The sequence below is a fragment of the Heterodontus francisci genome, chromosome 12 (genome assembly GCF_036365525.1).
Source record: "Heterodontus francisci isolate sHetFra1 chromosome 12, sHetFra1.hap1, whole genome shotgun sequence".
NCBI classification, from domain to species: domain Eukaryota; kingdom Metazoa; phylum Chordata; class Chondrichthyes; order Heterodontiformes; family Heterodontidae; genus Heterodontus; species Heterodontus francisci.
Window position 1 is genome coordinate 85649834 of NC_090382.1, and position 22325 is coordinate 85672158.

Below are 22325 nucleotides of genomic sequence, written 5' to 3' on the forward strand. Positions count from 1 at the left end.
GTCCCAGCACTGATCCCTGGGGCACTTCACTATGTAGAGTTTGCCAACCTAATTTGCCCCATTTATTCTGACTGTTTTCCGTTAATTAGCCAATCCTCTATTCACTCTAATATATTACCACCAACACCATGAGTTCTTATCTTGTGTCGTAACCTTTTATGTGGCACCTTATCAAATGCCTTTAGTAAATCCAAATACACTATTTCTTCTGGTTAACCTTTATCCACCCTGTTACATCCTTGAAGAACTCTAAAATTTGTCAAGCATGATTTCCCTTTCATAAAACCATGTTGACTCTGCCTGATTGCATTATGATTTTCTAAATGTCCTGCTACAACTTCCTTAATAATGGATTCTAGCATTTTCCCAATGATAGATGTGAGGATAACTGGCCTAAAGTTTCCTGTTTTCTGTCTCCCTCCTTTCTTGAACAGAGGTGTTATATTTGCAGTTTTCCAATCTGCTGGGACCTTTCCAGAACCTAGGGAATTTTGGAAAACTACAACCAATGCATCCACTATCTCTGCAGCCACTTTGTTTAAGACCCTAGGATGCAGGCCATCAAGTCCAGGAGACTTGTCAGCCTTTAGTCCCATTAGTTTCCTCATATTTTATCTCTAGTGATAGTGATTGTTTTAAGTTCCTCCCTCCCTATTGCCTCTTGATTTTCTGCTATTCTTGGGATGCTTTTTATGTCTTCTACAGTGAAGACAGATAGAAAACACGTGTTCAAAGTCTCTTCCATTTCCTTGTTTCCCATTATTAATTCCCCAGTCTCATCCTCGAAGTGACCAATGCTTACTTTAGCTATTCTCTCCCTTTTTATATATTTGTAGCAGCTTTTACTGTCTGGTTTATATTTCTTGCTGGTTTACTCACTCTAATTTCTTGCTTTTTTTAGTCATCTTCTACTGGTTTCTAAAATTTTACCAATCTTTTGGCTGATCACTAATCTTTGCAGAATTGTACACCTTTTATTTCAATTTGATACCATTCTTAACCTCCCTTAGTTAGCCACAGATGGTGCATCCTTCTCAAAGTCTTTCTTTCTCAATAGAATACATCTTTGTTGAGATCATGAAATGTCTCCTTAAAATGTCTGCCACTGCTTCACTGCCTTATCTTTCACTTATTTTCCCAGTGCACATCAGCCAACTCTGGCTTGATCCCTTCCCAATGCATTGAAATTAACCCTCTTCCAATCTGCCTTGTATTATTCCTTGCTTTTCTGCATGACTAACCTAAACCTTGTAATACAATGATTACTCTTACCAAATTGCTCCCCCAACAGACACTTGGTCCACTTGGCCCATCTCATTTCCCAGCACCTGATCCAGCAATGCCTCCTTTCTAGTTGGGCCAGGAACATACTGATCAAGGAAGCTCTCCTGAACACATTTCAGAAATTCCTCCCCTCCTTATCCATTATCTAATATCATCCCAATTGAAATTTGGGTAATTAAAGTCCCCCAACAATCACCACTCTATAGTTTTTGCAGATCTCCGTGATTTTCCTGCAGATTTGCTCCTCTATCTCTCTCTCTCTCTCACTATTTTGAGGTAGATAGAGTACCCACAGTAGCAAGATCACACCTTCTCAACTCTAACCAAATGGATTCTGTTATTGACCCGTCAAGGATAGTCCCTCTTTCCAACACTACAATGTCTTCCCTAATTTGGACTACCACCACATCTCCCTTTTTTTCTTTCTCTATCTTATCTGAACACTTTATATCCTTTTATATTAAGGGCCCAGTACTCACCATTTTTAAGCCACATTTCCATTATTGCCACTACATCATAGTCCCATACTGCTATTTGCACTTGTAGTTTACCAACCTTATTCACCACACTTTGTGCATTTACATACATGCATTATAATCCTGTCCTTGGCATTCCTCGTAGCCCTTCTCAGTCTGCTCCTTTCTAATATGTAACAAATCTCTTTTCTAGTACTGTCCAACACTGCCACATTAAATGCCTTATTCCTCCTTTCAACTTCTATATCCCCCTGCCAATTTAGTTTAAGCACTGCCCAACCACACTCGTGAACCTCCCCATGAGGACATTGGTCCCAGTCCTGTTGAGGTTCAACCTTTCCCTTTTGAATTGGTGCCTCCTGCCCCAGAATGAGGGCAGAGTGAGGGGGCTAGTACTTGTATGTGCCATGTCACTCAGCTTTCCTGCCCTGATCATGTCATTAAACCTCTTTCAGCATGATATCCAGGAGCAGGGGACCATACTCCTGCTGCTCACCCCTTCAGCCATTTCCAGCCAACCAGCTTATTTCTGAGGCTGCCTTATTCCTTCCGTCAACAGGGAACAAAATCCCCCTGCAGACTCTTACAGTTACATGGATAAAGTGAGAAGCTGGGGTTGTTCTCCTTAGAGCAGTTTTTGAAAACATGCAGGGCTTAGATCGAGTAAGAAAAGAGAAATTGTTTCCATGGGCTAAAGGGTCAATAACCAAAGGGTACAGATTTAAGGTTGTTGGCAAAAAGAACTAGAGACGAAATGAGGAAAAACATTTTTACACAAGAAGTGGTTAGGATTTGAATGCACTTCCTGATAGGGTGGTGAATACTGATTCAAAAGTAACCTTTTAAAAGGGAATTGGATAAATACTTGAAGAAAAAATGGCAGGGGTGTGGGGAAAAAGCAGGAGAATGGGACTAAAGGGATTGTTTTTTGAAAAATGCCAGTGCAAACTTAATGGGCCAAATGACCTCCTTCTCTGAAGTACTAGTCAATGAACATAGGAACATAGGAGTAGGAGTAGGCCATTCAGCTCGCTGAGCCTGTTCCACCATTCAATTAGATCAAAGCTGATCATTTACCTCAATGTCACTTTCCCGCATTATCCCTGTACCCTTGATGTCATTAGTATCAATTTCTTTCTTGAACATGCTCAATGATTGAGCTTCCATAGTCCTCTGGGATAGCGAATTCCACAGATTCACCACCCTCTGAGTGAACAGATTCCACCTCATCTCAGTCTTAAATGTCCAACCCCTTATTCTGAGATAATGCCCCTGGTTCTAGACTCACTAGCCAGAAGAAACATCCTATCTACATCCACCCAGTCATACCCTGTAAGAAGTTTGTAAGTTTCAATGAGATCACCTCTCATTCTTTGAAACTCTAGAGAATACAAGCCCAATTTTCTCAATCTTTCCTCATAAGACAATCCCGCCATGCCACAGATTAATCCGGTCAACCTCTGTTGCACTCCCTCTATGGCAAGTATATCCTTCCTTAGGTGAAGAGACGAAAAGTATGACACTACTCCAGGTGTGGTCTCACCAAGGCTTTATACAATTGCAGCAAGAATTCTTTACTCCTGTACTCAAACCCCCTTGCGATAAAGGCCAACATACCATTTGCCTTCCTAGTTGCTTGTTGCACCTGCATGCTAGCTTTTAGTGACTCATGAACAAGGGCACCCAGGTCCCTTTGGACACCAACACTTCCCAAACTCTCACCATTTAAGGAAAGTCTGTCTTTGTTTTTTTCTACCAAAATGAATAACTTCACACTTATTCATTATTCATCTGCCATGTTCTTGCCTATTCATTTAACCTGTCCAAGTCCCCTTGAAGCCTCCTTGAATCCTCCTCGCAACTTACATTCCCACCTAGTTTTGTGTCATCAGCAAATTTGGAAATATTACATTTGGTCCCTACATCCAAATCATTGATATAGATTGTGAACAGCTGTGGCCCCAGCATCGACCCTTGCGGTACCCACTAGTAACAGCCTGCCATCCTGAGAATAACCCGTTTATTCCTCCTCCCTGTTTTCCTCTGTTAACCGATTCTCAATCCATACCAGTATATTTCCTCCAATCCCATGTGCTCCAATTTTGTTTACTAACCTCCTGTATGGTACATTATCAAAAGCCTTCTCCTTCCATCTGTGCTGCAAGTAACATCCTCAAAAAAACCCAGCAGGTTTGCAATCATGATCTCCCTCTCAAAAGTCCATGTTGACTCTGCCCAATCACATTATTTTCCAAGGGTCCAGTTATCACATCCTTTATAATAGAATCTAACATTTTCCCTACTACTGACTTCAAACTAACAGGTCAGTAGTTCCCTGTTTGCCTCCTTTCTTAAAATGGTGGGATTACATTTGCTACTTTCCAGTCTGCAGAAACTTTTCCAGAACCTATAGAATTTTGAAAGATAATCACCAATGTATCCATTATCTCTACAGACACCTCCTTCAACACTGAGATGTAGCTCATCTGGTTCAGGGAATTTAGCAACCTTCAATCCAGTTAATTTTTTGAGTACTCCCTCTTTATTAATACTAATTTCTTTCAGTTCCTCATTTTTACAAGTCCCTTAGTTCTCTAGTATTTCTGGGAGATTTTCTGTATCTTCCTCTGTGAAGGCAGACACAAAGTAATTGTTTAGTTTCTTCACCATTTCCCCATTCTCCATTATAAATTGTCCTGTCTCCGCCTGTAATGGACCCACATCTGTCTTTGCTAATCTTTTCCTTTTCACATACCTAAAGAAGCTTTTTCATGATTCTATAAAATACTCACCACACTAGAAGGTTTATGATAACGATGGTTCGGATATTGCGGGTTTTAACCAAGTGAATAAATGCATAAGGTTGTTTACTACTAGCCTTCATATCTTCGAGCTGGAAGGAAAACAGGGAAGAATTCAGTATTAATGCTGATTATTAGGAAATATCAGTGTTATTATTTACTACTATCACCTGCATCACCAGTAAATAAGAAAAGTGAGGCTCAGTATAAACATAATGAAACCCCCATTTTATTGGCGCAGTGCCCTGTCACACTTCATGGTGGTTGGCTCAGTCCTCAGAGGAATTTTATTCATATCATATCACTCTCAGTCTTTTCTTGGATAAGTATAATGTGGGTAAGTAGTATGGGCTAGAAATTGGATAGTGTGGTAGTTCTTTGGGAACATAGGTTATCAAGGTGGGCAATACACAAATTTCATGCACCCACCTAAACTGAATAATTGCAACATTCAGCTGAGCGGTCCTTGTGCTGCTCTCCTTTCCTAAGTGCTGCCTGAGGCCTCTGTACTCAGCAGGGAGACCGAGCAGCATTGTTGGAAACCACATGGTCCAGCTAGCCTTCCCTTCTTAAAGGCAGTCTATAACAAGGCCCTCAAGGACCACCCTCAGAAAGGAATGGAAGCAGGTGGCTAGGGAGGTCAGTTCCCAGATTCTGGACCTGGCAGCAGTGCCACAAGAATCTAATGACCTCATGCAGGTGATCAAGGTCAGTGAATGCATCTTCATATGACATCTCCTACCCACCACACCACCAACACTCAACCAGTAGCAATCCCTGGCACTCAGGACTCACGCCTAACATTCAGATACTCCACCTCACCCTTACACATCCACCAATGCTTACACCCACATCTCTCTGCCTCCACATATGTCCAGTATTCAGTTATAGCAATCATGTCATCAAAACACAGTCATACACAATCACTGGCATTCTACTCTCTCTCTTGTTGGACAAGGTGGTACACAAGAGAAGGGAGCAGAGCAGAGCCCATGGGGAATAAGGACACCTGCATCTCCTGAGCCCAGTGGAGGAGATGGCTCTCAGCATCACGGGGCTGGCTGCGATGGGGCCCCTATCATCCAGAGTCACTGAGAACACTGAAGAAGATGATATGTTCCTGCCTTATGCCCCTTCTCAACTCCCAGCTCACCCTTATCCTGCTATCTGGCACGATGAGCAGGCTGCTGATGGTGTGACCATGGACCTTTTGTTTTACACCACTTCGCTCACACCAATCTTCCCCTTCTGATTTCTTGCTTTCAGACAATCAGCAACAGCTGCTTGCCTAACCACAGCAGCACAAAGAGGAAGAGAAAGAACAGCACCACAGGACTGATGAAGAGACCCCATCACTTGATCTGATGCTCACAGTCACCAGATCACGTATTAGCACAGCACATAACCTGGAGGCTAGTATAGAGATGGGATCAACAAGTGGTGAGTCATCCAGGCACAGGTGGGCTGCAGCCAGTCCAGGAGGAAAGCGTGAATTTTTTTCCACCTCCCTGGAGGGTGAGGTTGCAAACAGATTCTGCTGCAAAGGACTCAGATGAGGACCTCAGTGGGGCAACATGCAGAAGAATGCTGAAAGGCATGCACATCAAGATGCTGGGTGCATTGGCTGGCCTGTCAGACAGCCTCCTGTCACTGTCAAGGGGCATGAAGGAGTCCAGCTCTGAGTAGGCAGAGTTTTGCAGAGCTTGCCCTCCCTGCAATATCTGTTCTATCTTTGGCATCTTGCAGACCCAGAGGGACAGTCACTGCAGCCCCCCTACCATTTGCAGTCTTTGTGTGGAAAGGTCACCTACTCCTCTGCCCTCCCTGTCAGGATGAAGTAGAAAGCTGCAGCAAATCCAGCAGCTCAAATCAAAAAACCTCCGGAAACACACCAGAGCACTTTTAGATAATTGGCAACAGAAATAGTTGCTAAAAATTACCTTACTGCTAATTGGGGTCATTAAGCAACTCTATAGCAGGGCACATCTTGCAGTCTTAAGAGAGATCTTTGAAGAGCAATGAATGGATATGTACATAGGACCTGCCAGATCAAAATTTGGAATGTCGGCATCAAATCAGCCTAGTGATGTCAGGATAGCACCAATTCAAAGCCTTCTGGCACAAGTGAACACATTATACTGTCATGAAGACCCTCACCTGCCAAGAATGAGGTTAATTAATTTTGTCACATGAACATTAATTTTTTTAAACTGTTGCTGGAATGAAAAAATTACTTGTTTAAAGGGATCACCAGACATTTGGCTGGAGGATATTTGCATACTAAGAGACGGTGCTTGGAGAGGCAAAGCAACTACTCCCTGGTCCAATTAACCCAAATGGATTTTGATCACCAGACATTGAAGGTGTAAGGAAGCTCACATTCCAATCTCTGCTAAGATGGAGAATCCACAAATGCAGGAGTGGTTAAACCAGCTGGTCACATGACTAACCAGCTGGCTCAGGCTTTTTGAACTAGACACAGGATGGTTTGAAGACAGACTGCAGATTGCAACTGAACCTGGAACAAGAGAGCCTCTCTCCTGGCTGGCTCTCTCTCATTTTCTCACAAGCCTCTAGACCCAATGAAGTCGCTTAAACCTCAAAAGAGAAAAGACTTCTACATCGAAACAGCTTAAAGCATGCACTGGACCCCAACGAACAGCAAAACCTCCCGGCAACCAAAGACTCCATATTGAACTCAAAGGACTGTAATTACAACCCAGCTATTGCCTCAAACTTTTCCCCTTTATTCATTGTACTTTTTCTGTATCTATCAACGTGTGTGTTTATCGCATATGCATGCTAGCGTGGTCGTGTCACGTATTTGTAGTCGTTAACTGGATTGGAGTTTAAGGTTAATAAACCTCCATCTCTCTTGTTTAAATCTAAGAAAACCTGTCTGATTTCTTTGATTTACAATTGAAAAGCAGTGAACAAGGATTCACTGAGCGGGAGCTAAAACACGGTGTTTTTAAAATTTAAACCCTGTTGCAGTTAAACCTGGCAAAGGCTGAGAGGGAACCCCTCGACTCCTTTCTCACCTGGGGGTCGTAACAGAAATTTGGGGGCTAGCATCCCAGATCCCACAGACAAACAAGGAAATTGGAGGTGGGAAGCTAAATTGATCCCAAACAAAAAGAGAAAAGATTTCAACACAGGTTTTCTTGTGGTTGTGTGTGCTTGAATACAAACATGTCTGCAACTGAAGCTGGTAGCTCCCCAAGCCAGGGAGAAGTAACTTGGGATAAGTTAAAAGCACTGTCTATGGAGAAGTTGAGAAAAGTGGCTGAGCAGTGTGGGATCACTGTACGTGTCAAGGCTAGAAAGTCTGAACTCGTAAGACTAGTGGCCAACCATTTTTCCCTTGAATCTGAAGAAGTAGAAACAGGGTTATAAGTAGACCCCAACAGGGTATTGCTAGCAAAGATACAATTGGAACAGAGGAAACTTGAATTAGAATGCGGTCGGGTGGGAATAAGAGAGAGAGAGAAAGAACCTTCCAGAAGGAATGCGAAGAAAGAGAGAGCTGAGGCAACCTGAGTTAACAAGGGGGTGACAGAGTAACCCCAGTGAAAGTTTAGGAAGGATGTGATCGTATTAGAGAGGGCACAGACGAGATTTATGAGAATGTTGCTAGGAATGGATAATTTTAGTTATGAGGTAAGATTGAATAGGCTGGGGTTGTTTTCTTTGGAACAGAGACTGTGGGGTGATTTAACTGAGGTGTATAAAATTCTGAGGGGCCTAGATAGATTGGATAGGAAGAACCTATTTCCCTTAGCAGAGGGATCAATAACCAGGGGTCATAGATTTAAAGTGATTGCCAGTGCTTATGCTCCACACAAGTCACCTCCCACCCTACAGCTTCACAATTTAAAGGCACCGTATGAGAATCAGAGTTGAAAGGATGTTCCAAAACCTGCAGAAATGGAGGCTCAGCATGACAAGGCAGCACTAGCCTTCTCTAATGTGTCTCTGGAGGATAAACAAGTTGCACAAAGGATTGGAAGAAGAAGATAAAATTAGAGTAAGAAATAGTAAGGTAGGAGGTGGGGTCAGACGTAGTGCAATAAGGTCTAAATTAGGTTTACAATTCATGTATGCAAATGCATGAAGTGAGGTACGTAAGGTTGGTAAGCTGCAGGCACAAATAGCCACATGGAAATATGATGTTGTGGTGATAACTGAGACCTGGCTCAATAAAGGGTAGGACTGGGTACTAAATATTTCTGGATACAAAGAGTTCAGGAAAGATAGTGAATTAAAGTAAGGAGAAGGGGTGGCTGTATTGATTTTTTTGCTTTTTTTATTCATTCATGAGATGTGGGCGTCGCTGGGTAAACCAGCATTTATTGCCCAACCCTAATTACCCTTGAGAAGGTGATGGTGAGCTGCCTTCTTGAACTGCTGCAGTCCACGTGGTGTAGGTATACGCACAGTGCTGTTAGGAAGGGAATTCCAGGATTTTGACCCGGCAACAGTGAAGGAACAACGATATAGTTCCAAGTCAGGATAGTGTGTGACTTGGAGGGGAACTTGCAGGTGGTGGTGCTCCCATGCATTTGCTGCCCTTGTCCTTCTAGTTGGTAGAGGTCACGGTTTTGGAAGGTGCTGTCAAAGGAGCCTTGGTGCGTCCTGCCTTGTGCCTTGTCGATGGTGGACTGGCTTTGGGGAGTCAGGAAATGAGTTACACGCTGCAGGATTCCTAGCCTCTGACCTGCTCTTGTAGCCACGGTATTTATATGGCTACTCCAGTTCAGTTTCTGGTCAGTGGTAGCCCCTAGGATGCTGATAGTGGGGGATTCAGCGATGGTAATGCCATTGAATGTCAAGGGGAGATGGATAGATTCTCTCTCGTTGGAGATGGTCAATGCCTTGTGTGGCGCGAATGTTACTTGTCACTTATCAGCTGGATATTGTCCTTGACTTGCTGCATTTCTACACGGACTGCTTCAGTATCTGAGGGGTCGCGAATGGAGCTGAACATTGTGTAATCATCAGCGAACATTCCCACTTCTGACCTTATGATTGAAGGAAGGTCATTGATGAAGCAGCTGAAGATGGTTAGCCCTAGGACACTACCTTGAGGAACTGCTGCAGTGATGTCCTGGAGCTCAGATGATTGACCTCCAACAACCACAACCATCTTCCTTTATGTTAGGTATGACTCCAACCAGCGGAGAGTTTTCCCCCTGATTCCCACTGACTCCAGTTTTGCTCAGGCTCCTTGATGCCATACTCGGTCAAATGCTGCCTTGATGTCAATGGCAGTCACTCTCACCTCACCTCTTGAGTTCAGCTCATTTGTCCATGTTTAAACCAAGGCTGCGATGAGGTCAGGAGCTGAATGGCCCTGGCGGAACCCAAACTGAGCATCACTGAGTAGGTTATTGCTAAGCAAGTGCTGCTTGATGACACTGTTGATGACATCTTCCATCACTTTACTGATGATTGAGAGTAGACTGATGGGTAATTGGTCGGGTTGGACTTGTCCTGCTTTTTGTGTACAGGACATATCTGAGCAATTTTCCACATTGCCGGGTAGATGCCAGTGTTGTAGCTGTACTGGAACAGCTTGGCTAGGGGCATGGCAAGTTCTGGAGCACAAGTCTTCAGTACTATTGCCGGAATATTGTCAGGGCCCATAGCCTTTGCAGTATCCAGTGTCTTCAGTCATTTCTTGATATCACGCGGGTGAATCAATTTGGCTGAAGTCTGGCATCTGTGATGCTGGGGACTTCAGGAGGAGGTCAAGATGGATCATCTACTTGGCGCTTCTGGCTGAAGATTGTTGCAAATGCTTCTTCCTTATCTTTCGCACTAATGTGCTGGACTCCCCCATCATTGAGGATGGGGATATTTGTGGAGCCACCTCCTCTAGTTAGTTGTTTAATTGTCCACCACCATTCATGACTGGTTGTGGCAGGACTGCAGAGCTTAGATCTGATTAATGGGAATATTACTGTTCTGGAGAGAGAGGATGTCCTTTTGGTTAGTGTTAAGAAACAACAGAGGTACCATTACACTACTGGGTGTATTATATAGGCCACCAACTAGTGGTAAAGATATAGAGGAATAAATTTGCAGGGAAATTACAGAGAGCTACAAAAACTGTAGAGTACTGATAAAGGGAAACTTTAATTACCCTAATATAGACTGGGATAATAATAATGTAATGGGCAGAGAGAGGGAAAAGTTTCTGAAGTGTTCAGGATAATTTTCTTCGTCTGTATGTTTCCAGGACAATAAGGAAGGAGGCATTGCTGAATCTAGTTCTGGGCAGTGAGGTGTGTCAAGTGGATCAAGTGTCAGTCGGGGGAACATTTAGGAAATAGTGATCATCATATCATAAGGTTTGGCTTTTTGGCTTAGCCATGGAAAAGAACAAATAACAATGTAAAGTAAAATTACTAGATTGAAGGAGACCCAATTTCAATGGGGTGAGAACGTATCTGGCTTAGGTAAATTGGAAACAGAGGTTGGCAGGCTAAACTTTAACAGAACAATAAGCTGCTTTTGAAGAGAAGGTGGTTCAAGTACCAACAAGGTACACTCGCAGGAAGACGAAAGGTAGGACAACCAAATCCAGAGCACCTTGAAAGACAAGAGTGCGAGAGAGGACGATGAAGCCGGCAAAGTGAACGTATGGCAGATGTCAGCTTGATAATACAAGTGAAAACCAGCCTCAATCTAGAAAGATCGGAGGGGAAGAGAAAAAGTAACTCAGAGAGGCAAAGATGGGGTAAGAGAAGAGATTGCCAGCTAGCATAAAAAGGGAATCCAAGAGTCTTCTGAAAGTATATAAGCAGTATATGCATATTCGGAGAGGTGGGGGAATAGGAGGCATGAGGCTCATGGAATAGGAGGGTTAATGCCAGCTTGGATAAAAAATTGGCTTAAGGACAGAAAACAGTGAGATATGGTAAATGGTTGATTTTCAGACTGAAGAATGGTAGACAGCTGTGTTCCTCAAGGGTCAGTGCTAGGACCACTGGGTTTTATATTTATATATATATATATATATATATATATTCTTTCTTTCTTCTTTCGTTTGGGCCTCCTTATCTCGAGAGACAATGGATACGCGCCTGGAGGTGGTCAGTGGTTTGTGAAGCAGCGCCTGGAGTGGCTATAAAGGCCAATTCTGGAGTGACAGGCTCTTCCACAAGTGCTGCAGAGAAATTTGTTTGTTGGGGCTGTTGCACAGTTGGCTCTCCCCTTGCGCCTCTGTCATAATATATATATTATATATATATCCCACTTGGATCTTGGAATATAGACTAAAATTTCAAAATTTGCTGATGATGCCAAACTTGGAGCTGTGGTAAACAGTGAGGATGACATCAACTGACTGCAACAGTCGGATAGGCAAGCGGAATGGGTAGCCAAGTGGCAGATGGAATTTAATACAGAGAAGTGTGAGATGCTGCATTTTGGCGGAAGGTATATACTTAAACTCACACTCTAAAAAGTGTGCAGGGACAGAGGCCCTGGGGCTTCATGTGCATGGATATTTGAAGGTGGGAGGAGAGAATAGTCAGCAAAGCATATGGGATTTTGGGCTTCATAAATAAAGGTAATGAGTAAAAAAGCAGGGAAGTTATGCTGAAACTTTCTGAAGCTCTGGTTAAGCCACAATGAGAGTACTGTGTCCACTTCTGGTCACCACATTTTAAAAAGGATGTGAGGGTCCTTGAGAGGGTGCAGAGGAGATTTACCAGAATGGTTCCAGGGATGAGGGATTTTAGTTACAAGGTTAGAGTGGAGAAGGTAGTGCTAGTCCCCTTCGAACAAAGGAGGTTGAAGGGAGATCTGACAGAGGTATACAAGATTATGATAAATTTTGGTAAGGCAGACAAAGAAAAGCTGTTCCCATTAACTGAAAGTACAAGGATTAGGAGACACAGATTATAGGATTTGGGCAAGAGATACAGGGTAATGTGAGGAAGAACTTTTCTATGCAGCAAGTATTAATGACCTGGAAGTCGCCGCCTGTGAGGGTGGTGGAACCAGAGATGATTACTGATTTCACAGGGAAATTGGATGGGCACTTGAAGGAAATAAACATGTGGGGCGACGAGGACAGATCTAGGGAATGGGATTGCTCTCTGGATTGGATTCGATGGGCCAAATGGCAACTTCTGTGCCCTTATGACTCTACAGGCTGGATTTTTGTGAGGCAGCAAGACTCTCAACACTGGGACAGAAAGTCAGTGGCAATCCCACCTCAGCCGTCTGGGGATCCCCAGACACATTTTTTGGTGTTCTGGCAATTAATTGCCAGGCACCAGGGCTCCCATCCCTTTAAAAGATGGGAGCCTGCCTCCAAGAGCTGCTGGTAGTTTTCCAATCCCAGCAGCACCATTGGATGCTATGGCCAGTGCTGGGACTGCAGCTGTCAACATGGCCTGCCAAGAAGGTAAGTTGTGTCGGGGTCACTGGAACCAATCAGGAAAGCCCTGGCAGGGTTGGGTAGGGTGGGGTGGGGGGAGGGAGGTGGTGGTGGTGAGTTGGTGAGAGCAGGGCGGGGGTGTTTTCACGGGGATGGCTCTTGCTGACGGCGTGTACTTCTGTAGGTCACAGGTTTCCTGATCAGGAGGATACCCCACACCCCTATGAGCCCGCAGGGAGGTCGTGTGGAGGTACTGGCCATAATCTTCCAATCCTCCTTAGATAGGGGCTGGTGGTGGTGACAGAGGACGGTTTCAAAACAGGGTGTAAGGATAAACCTAGCAACTACCGGCCAGTCAGTTTAACCTCGGTGGTGGGAAAGCTTTTAGAAACAATAATCTGGGACAAAATTAATAGTCACTTGGGCAAATGTGGATTAATTAGGGAAAGTCAGCAGGGATTTTTTTAAAGGCAAATTATGTTTAATTAATTTGAGTTTTTTGATGAGATAGCAGAGGTGGTTGATGAAGGTAATATGGTAGGTGTGATTTACATGGACTTCCAAAAGGTATATGATAAAGTGCCACATATTACGCTTTCCAGCAAAGTTAGAGCCCATGGAATAAGTGGGACAGTGGCAGCATGGATACAAAGCTGGCTGAGTGACAAGAAACAGAAAAGTAGTGGTGAACGTTTGTTTTTTGGACTGGAAGAATGTTCATAGTGGGGTTCCCCAGGGGTCGGTACTAGGACCACTCCTTTACTTGATCTTTATGAATGAGTTAGATTTGGGTGTGCATGGTACAATTTCAAAATCTGCAGATGACAAAATTTGGAACTATTGTGAACTGTAAGGAGGATAGTGATAGACTTCAAGAGGACATAGACTGGTGGGATGCTTGGACACTTGGCAGATGAAATTTAATGCAGAGAAGTGTGAATTGATACATTTTGCTAGGAGGAACAAGGAGAGGCAATATAAAATAAAGGGTGCAATTTGAAAGGGGGCACAGGAACAAAGAGGCCTGGTGGTATATGTGCACAAATCGTTGAAGGTGGCAGGGCAGGTTGAGAAAATGGTTAAAAAAGCATACAGAATCCTGGGCTTTATGAATAGAAGCATAGAGTACAAAAGCAAGTAAGTTATGATGAATCTTTATAAAACACTGGTTTGGCCTCAACTGGAGTATTGTGTCCAATTCTGGACACCACACTTCAGTAAGGATGTGAAGGCTTTAGCGTGCCAAGATGATGACGTGGTAATGGCACTGAATTAGTAATCCAGAGGGTTCAAATTCCATCATGGCAGCTGGTGGAATTTAAATTCAATTAATTAATAGAAAGTCTGGAATTGAAAGCTAATCTCATTACTATAATTGATTATTGTAGAAACCCATCTGGTTCACTAATGCCCTTTAGGGAAGGAAATCTGCTGTCCTTACCTAGTGTGGCCTACCAAACCCACAGCCTAGCAAGCCACTCAGTTGTCAAGGGCAATTAGGGATGGGCAACAAATGCTGGCTTTGCCAGCAACACCCACATCCCATGAAAGAATAAAACAAAGGTTTAAGAGAATTGTTCCAGGAATGAGGGACTTCAGTTATGTGGATAGATTGGAGAAGCTGGGGTTGCTCTCCTTAGAGAAAAGAAGGTTGAGAGGAGATTTAATACAGATGTTCAGGGTTTGGACAGAGTAGGTAGAGAGAAACTGTTCCCATTGGGAGAAGGATTGAGAACTGATGCAAGGTGATGGCAAAAGAACCAACAGTGACATGAGAAAAATCTTTTTATGGATAGCATGGTTAGGATCTGGAATGCACTGTCTGAGAGTATGGTGGAAGCAGATTCAATTGTGGCTTTCATTAAGGAATAGGATAAGCACTTGAAGAGAAAAAACATACAATGCTACAGGGAAAGGGTTGAGGAGTGGGATTAGCTGAGTTGCTCTTGCAGAGAACTAGCACGGATATGACTGGTCGAATGGCCTCATCCTCTGCTGTAACCATTATGATACTATGACTCTAACTGTCTTCAAAGAATCCAAACATGCTTTGAGAGATGCATTCCCAATTTAAATAGGCATCTGGTGACCCAATAAAAATTGCACACAAAGTTGGCTGACTGTTTCCGATGGGGTCAGCAGTCTATCAATCATATTGAGATGAAGCCTGAGAGTTAAAATCAACCGGGCCTGTGTTGATGATATAAGAGGCAGACTGCTTGCTCTGTCTCTTAATTTGTGCTCAGAGTTAAAATTGGGGATGTGGTGATGGCATCCACTGTTTCTACCCTAACTTCCCTCAGATATATACCATCAGATTTTAGTGATTTATTTGGAAGAAGTTTAAATAACCCCTTTAATGCTATTTTGATTTGAATATCCAGCTGTGAAAATGGAGACAAAATGTTTATTTTGTAACTTTGTCATCCCCTTGTTCTTACCAGGATAATGCCTTCTTCGGCTGAGTAAACTCGCGGGGAACATAAAAACTGACTGTAAAAGCTTCTATAAATATGTGAAGAGAAAATGATTAGTGAAGACAAATGTAGGTCCCTTACAGTCAGAAACAGGGGAAATTATAATGGGGAACAAAGAAATGGCAGAACAATTAAACACATACTTTGGTTCTGTCTTCACAAAGGAGGACACAAATAAGCTCCCAGAATGTTAGGGAACATCGGGTTTAATGAGAGGGAGGAACTGAAGGAAATCAGTATTAGTAAAAAAAGTGCCAGGGAAATTAATGGGGTTAAAGACTGACAAATCCCCAGGACCTGATAATCTACATCCCAGAGTACTGAAGGAAGTGGCCCTGGAAATAGTGGATGCATTGGTGGCCATCTTCCAAAATTCTATAGATTCTGGAGCAGTTCCTACAGATTGGAGGGTGGCAAATGTAACCCCACTATTTAAAAAAGGAGGGAGAGAAAAAACAGGGAATTGCAGACCAGTTAGCCTTACATCAGTAGTGGGGAAAATGCTACAGTCGATTATAAAGGATCTGATAGCAGAACACCTGGAAAGTATAAATGGGATTGGGCAAAGTCAACATGGGTTTACGAAACGGAAGTCATGCTTAACAAAACTACTGGAGTTTTTTGAGGATGTAACTAGTAGAATAGATAAGGGAGAACCAGTGGATGTGGCGTATTTGGATTTTCAGAAGGCTTTTGATAAGGTCCCACATAAGAGATTAGTGTGCAAAATTAAGGCACATGGGATTGGGGGTAATATACTGGCATGGATTGAGAATTGGTTGACAGACAGGAAACAGAGGGTAGGAATAAACGGGTCTTTTTCGGGGTGGCAGGCAGTGAATAATGGGGTACCGCAGGGATCAGTGCTTGAGCCCCATGTATTCACAATGTATATTAATGACTTGGGTGTGGGAGCTAAATGTAACATTTCCATGTTTGCAGACGACACAAAGCTAGGGGGAATGTGAGCTATGAGGAGGATGCAAAGAGGCTCCAATGTGATTTGGACAAGTTGGGTGAGTGGGCAAATACATGGCAGATGCAGTATAACATGGATAAATGTGAGGTTGTCCACTTTGGTTGTAAAAACAGAAAGGCAGATTATTATTTGAATGGTGATAGATTGGGAAAGGGGGAGGTGCAACGAGACCTGGGTGTCCTTGTACACCAGTCACTGAAAACAAGCATTCAGGTGCGTCCAGCAATTAGGAAGGCGAATGGCATCTTGGCCTTCATTGCAAGAGGATTTGAGTACAGGAACAAGGATGTCTTACTGCAGTTATACAGGGTCTTGGTGAGAGCACATCTGGAGTATTGTGTGCAGTTTTGGTCTCCTTATCTGAGGAAGGATGTTCCTGCCTTGGAGGGAGTGCAAAGAAGATTTACTAGGCAGATTCCTGGGATGGCAGGATTGACATATGAGGAGAGATTGGGTTGACTAGGTCGATATTCACTAGAGTTTAGAAGAATGAGAGGGGATCTCATAGAAACATATAACATTCTAACAGGACTAGGCAGACTAGATGCAGGGAGCATGTTTCCAATGGCTGGGGAGTCTAGAACCAAGGATCACAGTCTCAGGATACGGGGGTGCCATTTAGAACCAAGATGAGGAGAAATTTCTTCACTCAGAGGGTGGTGAACCTGTGGAATTCTCTACCGCGGAAGGCAGTGGAGGCCAAGTCATTAAATATATTTAAGGCGGCGATAGATATATTTCTTAATGCCAAAGGGATCAAGGGATATGGGGCGAAAGCGGGAACAGGGTACTGAATTAGACGATCAGCCATTGTCTTTTTTTAATAACGGAGCATTTGGCCTGAAGAGCTGAATGGCCTACTCCTGCTCCTATTTTCTATGTTTCTATGTCTGTGTTTCTATGTCTGCACCTTTACCTTAACTAATCCCTTACTACTATAGAATGCCATTTTATTGTTGAAAATTACTCCGACTAATTTCTGAAAGGGGACTGTGTGAATATTTGATGCAATCTCTGAACAGTTAGGATGTGTGCAGCATCCCAAAGGATTCAACCAAACTTACCCAATCTAGTGATTATCAGTGCATGGTCACCTCTGACAAGAAATGGCACTTGTAAGATAATGAAGTACACTAGACTCAAAAGCTGGGCATTTTATTTTGCCACTATCAGAAACAGTACAATGTTTCTATACATTTCATGGTGTATATTTCACTAATATAATGGATATTGAGGGAAAAGCCACAAGAAAATTGCAAGAATTAACGAGAGAGGAATGTATAGTGGAAACAAAGAATCTAATCGTCATCTGGGGCTACTCTAATACAATACGTGTCTTTATGAACTGATGGAAGAGTGCAAACATGACCGCAACCCTAAATGAGGAAAAGGCTCCCCACTGACTCAATTATTTTATCCAGTGTGTAGTTAAAGACAGTTCAATCCTAGTGACAGTTGAGACAAGACAATTAGCCTCAAAGATTTAGAAATAGCTCAGTGAGTCAATGCAGCATGTACTGTGGTAATGAACCACATAAATCACGTTTTTTTTTTATTCATTCATGGGATGTGGGCGTCACTGGCCAGGACAGCATTTTTTGCCCATCCCTAATTGCCCTTGAGAAGGTGGTGGTGAGCTGCCTTCTTGAACCACTGCAGTCCATTTGGGGTAGGTACACCCACAGTGCTGCTAGGAAGGGAGTTCCAGGATTTTGAACCAGCCTCTTTTGACCTCTCATTTGTGCAATTGGCGACACTGCAGTTGTCTTAAGAATCCCAGGGAAGCATAATCAAATCAGCCAGGAATCTCATGCCTAATTGCTATGTGTTGAATCCTGGTGGAAAGTGCACATGTATTTGCTTTTGGGTGAAGACAGTATTAGGCTTGACGGTGAAGTCTTTGATGACTGAATAACCTGATAGCACTCACTATCTGGACTAATATGAAAAAGAATAATTACTTCGACAAGGATGTGACTAACACCCGTGGAACTATACCATAGTAAAGAGTCAACACGTTCAGAAGAGAAGAGGTGAGAAAAATTGACAATTAAAGAGCAGGCCTGGATTAACGAGCTGAATGACGACACAGGAAACAAATGTAATTGTGTGCCAGTACCTTAAGATCATTGAAGAGCACCTCTGGTGGAGTGACACCATTTCTCTTTGCAATGTGTCGGAATATTGCTTCAGCCTCCTGGACCCTTCCCTTTAACAGCAGCCAGCGTGGAGACTCAGGAATAAACCTGGAATTAAAAATATTTTACGTTATTTAAAGTGTATGAAAGTCACACAAAGGACTTGAGCAGTTACTAATAATATTAAACTACTTCTTAATGACATGTACGAACATAAAATTATATTCAAACCAGAGTTGATTCGGAAATGGCAATGGCAGAGGATGGTATGAAAGATGAAGTGTAATATGAAATTTGACAGGATGGCACAAATGTCTGGATAATAAGTGCCACTGGCAATGGTCTGCTAGTCTTGGATAGTGCCTCACCCTGATATGGTGTATAATACAGGCAAATCTAAAGAGAAAGAAGAAACTGGGGTAAATTTTTGTCTTGATTGACAAGCTTTATGAAGCATTGCATGGAATGGAAAATTGAGCAGGAAGGATTGCACACGCTGGATTTTCATTTCATTAACTTTGAATGGAACGGATATCAGGAGGTTTTTGTTCCCAGCATACAATCTTCCCTGAAAGATTTTCCTCTCTGTTCTTTATTCAGGCAATGTGTAATAACTCATGTGGTATTGATAAAAAACTATACTACCAATTTTAAAACAAATTCCTGGGGAAAATGAACATCACATCTGATTGGGGGAAGATCCGTAGGTCTGTTCTTTTGCAAAGGCAAATTAATAAAATCATTAGGCTGTGTATTTGTTTTGTGAAATTCTAGGAAAGAATTGAGACAGATGTTGGAATATTTGATTTTTAAACTACTTTGAGAGTGAAAGCAGTTGTAGCACACTCTACAGGAATGTAGCTGGATTTTACAGCTGTGAATTAGACTCTGCAGTGTTGTTGGTGTGGTGTGAGTCACACTGCAGACCACTTCTGGCATGTTCCACTGGGCAGGGGCTGGCACAGACACACAGTGCATGCAGCAGCAGTGTGAGGAGAGGTCGGATTGTGATGTCAGTCTGCCATTCTGCCTGATTTGACACACATTGCTGAAACTTCAACCATGCAAGCCCACTGAATGCCTGTTGTTACAACCTCAGTGAGACAGTTAATGTTAAAACTTGATATAAACTGCCCAGACCAATTTAAAGAAGTAAATGACAAGATTTCACATTTTAAGACTTTTACGAAACTAAAAAATTCAACATTAACCAAACAGTATTTATGAGTAGCTAATACACTAAATTAGAGAAAGGTATTCCCAACCACGCTGTCTTGTGGGCCTCTCGGGAGAGACCAAGGCTAAGGGAGTAAACCCTAACAGAAAATCCAGAGCGGAACCCCGTAGGCGGTCATGTGTCATCTTTGGCATGTTTCCGGCAGTTCCTGCAGCCATACCGGTGCCAAACGTCGTGCTCTGCACTCCTTTGGACCCCACCAGAAAGGCCGAGAGGGGGGTTTTGACGCTTGGGCAACTCTCAACCTCCATACAATCGCCCAGGCATGCGCCATAGAGAGGTCACTCCATAGTCGTCTCACAGCGACTGAAACAACACGGAAGGCAGCAGTTATGGGTTGTAAGTCCAGCTCAATTGGCGTAGAGATTGGGCGCCACGGGTTGCCTTTGTCGGTGGGAGAGGTCATCGCACCTCACTGGACAGCTACCGCCCGCCTCAAACCGGGCAGCCCCCGGTCAATAAGATTCTGTCCCGCCACAGTCCACCTGCTTCAATGGGTGCTTGGAGCTCAGGGTCATTGCCCGAAAAGTGGACTGCAACACCGCACCAAACAACATGAAAAAAGGAAAGAAGGTACCAGCCCTTCGCTTTGCAAGCTGGAACATCAGAACTATGTGTCCTGGCCTGTCGGAAGACCTTACACAAATCAACGATTCTCGGAAGACCGCCATCATTAACAACGAGCTCAGTAGACTCAATGTAGACATTGCAGCACTTCAGGAGACACGCCTCCCTGTGAGTGGAACTCCAACAGAGCAAGACTACACCTTCTTCTGGCAGGGTAGGGATCCTGAAGAACCAAGACAGCATGGAATGGGCTTCGCCATCAGAAACTCCTTGCTCAGCATGATAGAGCCTCCCTCAAATGGCTCGGAACGCATACTGTCCATCTGACTGCTCACCACCTCTGGTCCAGTACACCTACTCAGCATCTATGTTCCAACACTCTGCTCCCCACCTGAAGCTAAAGACCAGTTCTACGAGGAACTCCATAATATCATTAGTAGCATCCCCAACACTGAACACCTGTTCCTGCTGGGGGACTTTAATGCCAGGGTTGGGGCCGACCATGACTCATGGCCCTACTGCCTTGGGCACTATGGCGTTGGAAGGATGAATGAGAATGGACAGAGACTGCTTGAGTTGTGTACCTATCATAACCTCTGCATCACCAACTCGTGCTTTCACACTAAACCCTGTCACCAGGTTTCATGGAGGCACCCAAGATCGCGTCGTTGGCACCAGCTCGACCTCATCGTCACAAGGCGAGCCTCCTTAAACAGTGTTCAAATCACACGCAGCTTCCACAGTGCGGACTGCGACACTGAACACTCCCTGGTGTGCAGCAAGGTTAGATTCAGACCAAAGAAGTTGCATCACTCCAAGCAAAAGGGCCACCCGCGCATCAACCCGAGCAGAATTTCTCATCCACAGCTGTTACATAAATTTCTAAATTCACTTGTAAAAGCCCTTCAAAACACTCCCACAGGGGATGCTGAGACGCCATCTATGAGTCAGCTTTGACCACCTACGGCAATCGTGCGAAGAGGAATGCAGACGGGTTTCAATCTCATATTGAAGAGCTGGAACCTGTCATAGCCGCTAAGCGCACTGCACTGTTGAACTACAAGAAAGCCCCCAGCGAGTTAACATCCGTAGCACTTAAAGCAGCCGGAAGCACTGCACAAAGAACAGCCAGGCGCTGCGCAAATGACTACTGGCAACACCTATGCAGTCATATTCAGCTGGCCTCAGACACCAGAAACATCAGAGGAATGTATGATGGCATTAAGAGAGCTTTTGGGCCAACCATCAAGAAGATCGCCCTCCTCAAATCTAAATCAGGGGACATAATCACTGACCAATGCAAGCAAATGGACCGCTGGGTTGAGCACTACCTAGAACTGTACTCCAGGGAGAACGTTGTCACCGCGACTGCCCACAATGCAGCCAAGCCTCTACCAGTCATGGATGAGCTGGACGTACAGCCAACAAAATCGGAACTCAGTGATGCCATTGATTCTCTAGCCAGCGGAAAAGCCCCTGGGAAGGACAGCATTACCCCTAAAATAATCAAGAGTGCCAAGCCTGCTATACTCTCAGCACTACATGAACTGCTTTGCCTGTGCTGGGACAAGGGAGCAGTACCTCAGGACATGCGCGATGCCAATATCATCACCCTCTATAAAAACAAAGGTGATCGCGGTGACTGCAACAACTACCGTGGAATCTCCCTGCTCAGCATAGTGGGGAACGTTTTTGCTCGAGTCGCTTTAAACAGCCTCCAGAAGCTGGCCGAGCGCGTCTACTCTGAGGCACAGTGTGGCTTTCGTGCAGAGAGATCGACCGTTGACATGCTGTTCTCCCTTCGTCAGATACAGGAGAAATGCCGCGAACAACAGATGCCCCTCTACATTGCTTTCATTGATCTCACCAAAGCCTTTGACCTCGTCAGCAGACGTGGTCTCTTTAGACTACTAGAAAAGATTGGATGTCCACCAAAGCTACTAAGTATCATCACCTCATTCCATGACAATATGA

The 22325-nt window shown here is 43.8% G+C and overlaps 1 protein-coding gene across 3 annotated transcripts in view; it reads right to left on the reverse strand.

Moving 5' to 3' along the window:
- LOC137375970 (organic cation/carnitine transporter 2-like) overlaps positions 1-22325 on the reverse strand; it is a 117509-nt gene that overhangs the window by 39738 nt on the left and 55446 nt on the right. For all 3 annotated transcript variants that reach the window (XM_068043782.1, XM_068043785.1, XM_068043784.1), the window contains 2 exons: positions 18529-18655; positions 4553-4653 (listed from right to left, as the gene is read on the reverse strand). In XM_068043782.1, coding sequence (XP_067899883.1) covers positions 4553-4653; positions 18529-18655 — 228 coding nt within the window. The remainder of the gene's footprint in view (positions 1-4552; positions 4654-18528; positions 18656-22325) is intronic.